Genomic DNA, 9,473 nt, shown 5'->3' with positions numbered 1-9,473 from the left:
GCTGCTGTCGCGGCTGGTGTTAGCTCTCAGTCAAGGTAAGCGCCGCAGGAGGGACCCACGCGGGTCCCGGGGTCGTGCGGGGGGGGGGAGTAGGTGGGACTGGGGAGCAGGCAGCGCGAGTCTTTGCTCAAATTCCACGTGGATTCGGGCTCCCAGCCATCCGGAGCTGAATGGAGATAGACCCTGCCACCCTCATCCCTGCTCTCCCAGGCCTTGCGTCCCGTCCCCACGAGGCGTGCCTCACCCTGTCTCTCAAGCACCGCTAAAGAAGCATCTTCCAACGTCCTTGCAAAGAGCATTTTGGCTTGACGTACACACACACACGCATGCACACACACAGAGAGAGTGGGAGGTGTGGTGGGTGCCCTGGAGATCGCGCGTCCTGCAGTCCAACTTCCCTGGCTCAGACAGGTGCCGCGCCTGCCAGCGACCGGGGAAACCCGGAATCCAACGCTGGACGGCGGCCTGCAGCACTTCAGCGCGATGCCTGGTGGCTTTGCGGAAGACTCTTAGCCCCAAATGCTTTTCCAACTCAAGGGTGTGAATAATGCCCCCGCTTCTGGAGGAAGTCCTGGCGTTTCTTCCCATAGGGGACATGGAATAAATCAAGCGTCTCTTAAATACTTGGCAGAAGGGAACTCTTCCTTCCCTTCTGCCTTCCTCGTATTGTTGTAACGCCGTCTATTCCACCAATGTAAACTTAGGCCAGGAAAAGTTCTTTCCACTTTCTTGATCAGGGATGCCGCCCTGAAAAAAAAATCAGCTGGAACAGCAGCTCAGTGGTCTGGCAGTGGGGCCCGTCCACCCCTGGGTTCTTTTGCACCAAGAGGGGAAACAAGGCTGGGGTTGCGCAGCTTTGGTGAGCCGAGTACTTTTTTCTGACCTTTATTCAGAGCCTAGAGTGTGCTTACGCTTAAAACCTTTAGTTGGCTTTGGGATAGGAGGCACATTTGTGTCTTGTAGTTTGAACAGATATCAAAACCAAAAAAAGAAAAGTTGTCTCTGATTTTCAAGTGTTTCTTGTTGTTTGTTTGTTTGGTTTGGTTTTACAGAGAAGATAAATATTTCCTAAGTTGCCCTCCTTTGAGGCTGACATTCAGCTGGTGGCTTTTCTTTGTTGTGGAAGAATCCTAGTTCACATCGACCTTGTGGCATTTTCTCTAGGTCAGAGATAAGAGAGAAATCACCATTCCCATGCCAGCAGATAGTGAGCATCACTAGGTTTTCTGCATTACCTGTATTTGATGCCTCATAGATATTCTCTCCTGGGGCCACAAGAGTTGTTTTGAGGGACCATCAACCCTTATCTAGGGGTTTCAGGTAAAGTTGAATTCAACACTGAAAATTAGACTCTGGAACATCTCAACCTTCCTAGGAGCTAATAGAAATATAAATCCAAGCTTTTCATCTCTCAATAATTACTGGCTATTTTAAAAGCTAAGGAAGCATAGCATCATTTTATTATCTTTGAAGTGTTGAGACTTGTTCTTTAAAGAACATTGAGAAACTCTTCAGTGGAATGTTTGCTGCAAGGCATGAAGTCAGATGCCGAGATTCAACCTAGAGTTAATAAGGACAACTCGAGACAAGCAAGCAAGGATGATTTAAAAGGACATCTGCAAAAGGATTGTGTGTCTTTACTCTCTCTCCTCGCTCCAATCACTCATGTCCTCAAGAAACAGATTTTCTGTTACTTTAAGATCATTATACTAAAACTTTGTCTCTTGTGTTATCAGTTGAGGTTCCTAATGAAGCAGTATCCTTTTTTTGGTGCCATGAGTATCAAGGTTAACATGGTTAATTGACATCCTAGCTCAGTAGTTAAAACATTCAAAATTTTGTATGGCATTGCCCTATCTGCATCAAATTTCTAAGCATTCAGCATCACTATACACACACATATGGTTGTTTAAATTATATGCAATGTAAAAAGGCACGTGTGTGTGTTTATACATCTTGTGTTCTCTCCAGCATACATGCGAACCACTTTAGAAACATATCACTCTCATATCTCATTTTAACACCTAGATCAAATTCACTTTCTGTAGACCTTCTTACAGATGCTTAAGAAAAAGCTGCACTCATCACTTATTTCCATATTTATCACCTTCCATTGCTCATTTTTGATTGAAGGGATTAAAATCATTGAAATAGTAAATGGGCAGGTTGAGGATGAAAAAGAGAGACCATGGGAGGCCTAGGTAATCTAAACTAAACACAAGTCCTTAGAGAAAAGACAAATGTAATTTTAAAATGAAGGTCATCGCATATATTCTCCAGTGTGTTCACAGGCCAAGGATCCTCCTTCCACTAGGTTCTGGATACCCCTGGAACACTGCCCCAGTTTGCATCCCTCTTTAATGTGCATCTTCAAATTCTCTCCCTAGTGTAACTTCCCCCATGTCTGTAAATATTCTAATTTCTCTCATAATAAGAAAATCTTCCTTTTAATATTTAATTTCCTCCCCAAACACCCTGTACCTCTGACTTCTGTTCTGTGTCTGTTTTTTTCTTCTGCTTTCCTGGCTGCTCTCCTTAATTTCCTGGCTTATTCCTGGTTGTGCTCGTAGAATTCCATCCTGGATTCTCCTCTTCATTCTACAGATTCCCTCTGGGTTCATTCTCTGCTCAACTCAGTTATCTGCAGCCAGACTCCTCTACTGAGTTCCAGATCAGTATTTCCATCAACTACCAAATTTCTCCACTGAGATACCCTATAAGCACAATCAACATTTCTGAAACTGAATTTAACATCTATCCTCCAAAATTTTCTTCGCTACTGGCTACTATTTTTTGCTGGCAGCATTATCCTGCAAACACTAAAGCTAGGAATCTGTATTCATGTTTGCAACCTAACAGCCAGTCTTCAAGTTCTGTCAGTTCTCCCCCTAATCCATGCAACTTCTGCCACCCAATTCAGGCCTTCACCTATGTCTGGACTGCTGTATCTTTTAAACTGGTTTTTCTATTTTTGTTTCTTATTCCTTCAGTCCATTCTCCTCATTGTCACCAGTGTTATCTTGCTAAAACACTTCAGTTTTTCCCTTGTTTCAGACATTGGTAGCTCCTCATCTCAGGTAAGGTAAAGTTCAAATCTCTTGGCATGTGATTAAAAAGTCCTTTCCATCTGACCATAGCCTACCCTTTCACTGCTGCACTCCCTCCTGCACACAAATACATACTAGCACATACACTATACACATGCACACCTATACTTATACTCCACAGTCATCTCTATACACCTATACACACCATTCTTTACTCTGAGTACACCTGATCGTACCATATTTTGCGTTTAAATATTTTCCAAATATTCCCTTTGCCTTCACTGCATTGTTGCCTTTTCCCTTTTCCTCTAATTTCTCTGTAACAAACCATTGTCCAATGAAAAGAGAGACAACCCCAAGGAAAATTATAAAGTAGGGCAGCTTTTATTTTGCAACAAAAAGGAAAGCTTGAGGTAATCTCTCATTTCTGGGCCCTACCCTAAACCACCTCTTTCCTCTCATCCTCAGCTCCTAAGAGCCATAGGCCATCCTCTGATAAAGTAACTCCCCTCCCCGCTGGCTCACCAGCTATACCTGCCCAACCTCAGACAAGATTTGCTCTCTTCATTATTAACTAAGGAGCCCCTGTTTGGCTTAAATTTATGAATTGACAATCAGGATTCACTGTTTAAAAATAATCACTCATATATTCCTGATGTACAATCTGGTTTGGAAAAATTGTTTAAATATCATCACTGCCCCCTTCTCTTTCTTAACAAATTAAAATTCCAGGATTACCTATACCATCTTGTTGTGAAATGACCACCAAGACAGGTAGATTTCAACACCAAGAGTCAGTGTCTGTGTCAGTTGAAATGAATGCCTTCTAGAGTGAATGATGGGTGACTGCTTCTTGTCTCATGTTCTAACAGCCCTGGGCATATTAAAAGAAAGAAGCTGGTTAGTGTAAAGAGATGAGCCTCTAATGATGGAATTTCAGACCAGACATCCAAGAAAATAAGGACACGTGTTCAATCATTTAAAAAAGAAGAAGAAGAATTTCAGGAAGAATGGGGAAAGTATCTGGGGCCAAAAGTATCCTGGCATCATGTAAATATTACCACTAACCTTGCTTAGCTTGGGATGTTACTACAGGGTGCAGCACAACATGTAAGAGGAAGAACATGGAAAGTTGTCCTTCTAATCGGCAGGTCAAAGATGTGGAGGTTGTTGGATTTTTGTGTTTTTGAGTTGTTATGGTGAATTTACCACAAGAATACACAGAGGATTGGATCTCCAAAGAGAAGAGTCCTGACATCACAAACCATGAGACAATAGATTCTGTGTCTCATAGTGATTTCTGTGCCCCTTCAGGTGATTCATAGGGCTTTTGTTGATCTGGCCATAGTGAATTCCATAAAACTATTATTTTATCATGTCTTCATGAAGTACCTACTTTATGTAAAGCTATATGCTAGGTCCAGTGTTGAATCAGAGAAAACTTGAAACATGGTCCAGAGTGGTTGTGGTCTATGTGGAAACAAGTCCAAGCATAGGAAAAGGAAATTGTCTCAGCCGTGAAGGATACCTAACCAATTTCAGCCTCTATCATCCTCTTTTCTAGCAAAAATCCATTCATTGAGTTACTTCCTCCTCTGAACAACTAGACAATCTAAGGGTGACTGCAAGGCTGACCAATGAGACGTGAGGCGAGATCTACAGGGGGACTTCTGGGAAAGGAGTCTTCATTCCTACGAGCGATATTTGTTAAAATATTTTCAGGTTTAGATGTAAAGTTTGGAAAAATTACAGCCATCTTGCAATCATGTCATCTAGTTTAAGAATAAAGCCTGCCTGCTGGGATCAGCCTTGTGAAAGATGGAAAGAAATGGGACTTTGTTGTTTGTTAGCTTCTGAATTATTGACATTTAAGGCTGTAGTGCCTTTGGTGTCTTACAAAATATTTTGTATAATTTAAAACTTAGTTTTATAGTTTTCTATAATTTAGAGCCATAACAAGTTTTTATAGCACAATAGGTGTCGTGTGCTCACAAATAATTAATAGGTTACACAGACTAAATTTTGAATTCAAAGAGTAGAGGGATATCACTGTGATTCACTGAAGTGCCAAATCTCCAGAGAAGTCTTTATGGGGACAGAATATAACCATTGCAATTTAGATTTGCCATGAAGGACCGTGGAGATGTTGGAGTCTAGTTTCCTCCTTTTAAAATGACTGTATGTGATACTGTAGTAAAATAAATGCAGAGCAACATAACTAGCAATAGGATCCAAGTCGCCTAGCTCCTGGAGCAGGTGTTTAGGCTCTTGAACTGAAACAAGGAAAGCAGAGGTCATTATGCCCTGAACTCAATGCTCAAGCTGTTCCTAGAGAGTGAAAGCTGAAGAGGTAGCTACTAGACCTTGAAGGGCTTGTAAACCATAGTATGGAGCATAGGTTTTATCCTTAAGATAATAGATAGATGCTGAAAATTCTTGAGCAGAGGAGTGACAAGATCAAATTTACTCCTTAGCAGACACGCTGGTGACAGGGAGGAGAATAGATTGGATGGAGGACAGAAGGAAGGCACCACGACATATAGGAAAGAACTGATTTGAGTTTTACTTTCAGTTTAGTAGGCCATTTCTGAGATGATGCTGGTAAAAACTCAGACAGTGGCAGTAGGGAAAGAGAGTGAGGGACTAATCTGAAATACATTAAGGCAGAAGAATGGGCAGGATTTGATGGTTGGTTTACCATGCTAGTGGTGAAGGGGAGAAGATAAGGTTGCTGCTTAAGTTTCTGATCCAGACAACTTAATCAGTGCAATGCTATTCACTGAGATGAGCAGTGCTGAAGGAGGGCAAGTTGGAGGATAAAGATGATCAGTTTGGTTCAATAGGTTGAGTCTGAGACATCCAGGTATATATGTGTGGTTAGTAGACTGTTACATGTAGCAGAGTTAGGAACAGGCAGAAGAGCAAGATGGAGGTAGAGATTTAGAAGTCGTTGGCACTTAGAGAATAATTGAAGAAGTAGTATTAATGAGACAAAGTGACTAGAAGAGGACTTTGGTCATAGCTCAAAAAACGGTTTTAAAGGATCAGCAGGAAAAAGAGATTGTGAAAGGAGAGAGCAGGAACAGATGGAGAAGTAGAAAGATGACTGCAGGAAGTGGGGTGTGGCAGACACATCTGGAGAAGGAAGAGTTAGTGAATAGGGTCACTTTGTGGAAGCCAAGTACGTCTGACAGTCTTGACAAGGGCCGTCTCCTTGGAGTGCAAAAAGTGGAAATCAGAATGGAGTGTGCTGAGGAGTCAAAGAAGGTGAGGAAAGGTAGAGAGTGTCAGAAAGTTTGGTAGTAAATGCGGAGAGAGAGGAATGAGATGGGAACAGCTGCCTTTAAACAAACAAGGGAGAGGCTTGCGTAAACATAAGGCGATTTTTAAAATTTCTGTTTCTTATTGTACTGCATGGTATTCTCGTTATTTTTTATAATTGCATTGAAACATCTATACGTGGTGGAAATTCATAACATAGAGAAACTAAGGGTAGGGAGTATGCCTATGGAGAAGATATCAGAGAGAAAGGAGAGGGAGAAAGTTAGATGACCAGTGCCAATAACTGCTCTGGCAAAAAGGAGCCCCTGATGACAAGCAACAGATGATCATGCAAGTGTAGGCGAAGTAGATTCTGGGATCTGAAATGGAGAGGATATTGATGAAAGAAAGGTAAAGTTGATCCAGATATGCAGAGAATAAAAGAAAGCAGAGCTATGGAAATACGCACCTCCCATCCTCCAGTGTGGCTGCTTGAGTGTATGAAGGAAACCAGCCATATACTTTTGTTTGTTTCCAAATAAATTCACTATACTAAAGTAGTTATGATAAATAAACTGTTTTTAGGATATGTAATATATATCATTCCAGTTCCTGTGGTAGAATTAACATCAGTCAGATTTCCTAAAAAAATCCTTTTAGGAATATAGATTTATGTTTCTCCAGTAGAGGCTTTTAATTATTTATTTCTACTATAATAAAGATCCCCAAAATCTTTTTAGAAATCACAGTCTCATGTATCACAGAAAATTAGCGTCGGCTTTGAAAGGTTTTATTAGTAAAATATTAAAGCCTTTTGTTCTGTGAATTCAGTGGTGTTTTCAGAGAGTTGTAACGCATTTTTATTTAATCATATAAATTTGAAAATAAATTGATTCCCATTCTTAATTTTGTTTAAGTTACAATTAGTTTAAAGTACTTATATTCAGGTGTTTTATCCAGTCTATGCCTGCTGACTCTTGTACATGTAAACTACATTTTCTAACTAGTATAAACTTGTACTGCATATTTTGCTAATGTTTTCAGCTCCATAGCATATTGGGACAGTTAATAATTTTCAAATATATTTTACTTCCTTTGACAGACTTGTCTCTTCTGTGGCTCAAATAGTTAATAGAAACTGTGCAATTTTGTTGGCAAGGATTCCTGCATTATTATTCTATGTTCTGAAAGGGGGATGCAATTCTTCCTTTTATTAGTTTAAAGTGACTAGAGACAGTTTTTACTCTAGAAGCTGTACATAACTCCTGATCACTGAAAGGCTTTCTGTATAAAAATGAGGTTAATGTTTAGACAGAACAATGGAAATAAAAGAAAGTTAGACACTGTATTGTCAGTGTAAGAGATTACTTCATTGTGTTTTAAAAAGCCTGAGCAAAGCTATTGCGCCAATGGATGCCTTGAACATTGGCAGTTGTCATTCTCCTTGATTCATTTGAAGGTGGCCTTTGTTTGTCTTTGTGCAGGCCTGATTTCATTTCCATGGATACCATGTAGAAATGCAGACTGAACACAAGCTGGCTTCGGGTCAGCTCAGTCAGACAACTCTATTCCAAATTGTTTACCAGTTACCTTCAGGTCTTTAACCAAATAGCTTCTTGGATGCTTGTTAGAATGCAGACCCCAAACCATCTTGGATTTTATAGCCTTTTCCAAACCGTATTCTGAATACTGGTGCATAAATAGACATTTCAGAATAATTGACTTCGTTTTCTATGTACTTATTACCATTGTTTCCTGGAGGGTGGGGGAGGAGAGAAAAACTTAGCCTTGGAAGTACTTTTATGAGATATTTATTACTATTTCAGTATAAGAAATGTAATAAATAACGCTAATAAAAAATCAAATGCAATGTTGAAAAATAATGAATGAATAATGTGTTACTCCACAACTCTAAAATAAAAAATAATCTATATAAATGTTATTATAATAAAGAAATCCTGTTATTATGACAGTATTTAATTTTTTGCCCTAAATAATCAGACTTTAATGTATTAGCATCATCTTCTTATTTTTTACTGTGGTTCAAGTGAGCTAGGACTTAACCCTTTTTGAAAGTGTAGCCCCACAATCTCCTGCCTTTGTTGGTGTTCTCCCTTTCTGAAATACTCTTCGCCCCCAACCCCCATTCTGTGCTTCATTTAAATCTCAATTTCATTGAGGCTCATGCACCCCAGGAAGCCCATCCATCCATACCCTAATCCAATTTAGGTGTCATTCCTCTTGTGGGCCTTTCCATCCAAGTTGCCTTCACTCAGCTATAACTCCTATAGACTGCAAGCTGAGAAGACAGCTCACATCTTCTTCACTTAATGCCAAGTATTCTGGGAACCATTTTGTTAAGTGAATGATAAATGCATGAGACATGTATAACAGCTACTGTAACAAGAGATTGAGGGCACGCTTTCTGAATTAATACCAATTTGAAAAATGTCTGCTTTTTGGCAATCAGATTAAAAGACCACTCTAGTTGCAAGTTTATCTGAATTAGCCAAAATATTACTTTAGTGGATAAATTTGTTTTCACTTCTTTCACAAAGTTCACAAAGTTTGTTTGCTTTTAAGATGTTTCTCTTTGGCCGTGCACAGTAGCTCATGCCTGTAATCCCAGCACTTTGGGAGGTCAAGGTAGAAGGACTGCTTGAGCCCAGGAGTTTGAGGTTGTAGTGAGCTACAATTGTGCCACCCACTCCAGCCTGAGTGACAGGGCAAAGTCTGTCTCAGAAAAAGAAAAAAAAAAAGTTTCTCCTTTTTCTTGAAATGTCTAACTCGGATAGTTCTTTTGACAAGTAACATACTTAATGAAAGTATTAGGACAGTGCAGAGTTGTTTTTTTTTTAAACCAAATCCCTTTTCTTTTCCCTTTTTCTATTCCCATAAAACAGCACCAGAATTTATCTTCAGCTTGACTCTCTCTCCTACTGAATACATTCTTTAAGATCAGCTTCTGTCCTATTTATCATTGTACTCCCAGAGCCTAGCATATAGCAAGCACTCAGAAAATAGTAGGTGAAAAAAGAAAGAAAAAGCAGATTTCAGGTAGAGTAAGTTTTAAAACTTTTTTATTGTGAAATATAATATGCATACAGAAAAATGTATTGAAAAACACAGTTTCTTGGTGCTAGGATTTGATTTTACTCTACTCAA

At 39.8% G+C, this 9,473-nt stretch overlaps 1 protein-coding gene across 1 annotated transcript in view; it reads left to right on the top strand.

Annotated features, from left to right (window-relative positions):
* The window catches only part of ITGA2 (integrin subunit alpha 2), a 101,714-nt gene that overhangs the window by 6,993 nt on the left and 85,248 nt on the right, over nt 1-9,473 (top strand). Inside the window, 1 exon segment of the mRNA XM_021718725.1 lies at nt 1-35. Coding sequence (XP_021574400.1) covers nt 1-35 — 35 coding nt within the window.

The sequence above is a fragment of the Carlito syrichta genome, unplaced genomic scaffold, assembly GCF_000164805.1.
Source record: "Carlito syrichta isolate Samal-C Ts95f unplaced genomic scaffold, Tarsius_syrichta-2.0.1 Scaffold313372, whole genome shotgun sequence".
Lineage (NCBI taxonomy): Eukaryota > Metazoa > Chordata > Mammalia > Primates > Tarsiidae > Carlito > Carlito syrichta.
Note: the sequence above shows the minus strand (reverse complement) of the source record. Positions and strands in the feature narration are given on the sequence as shown.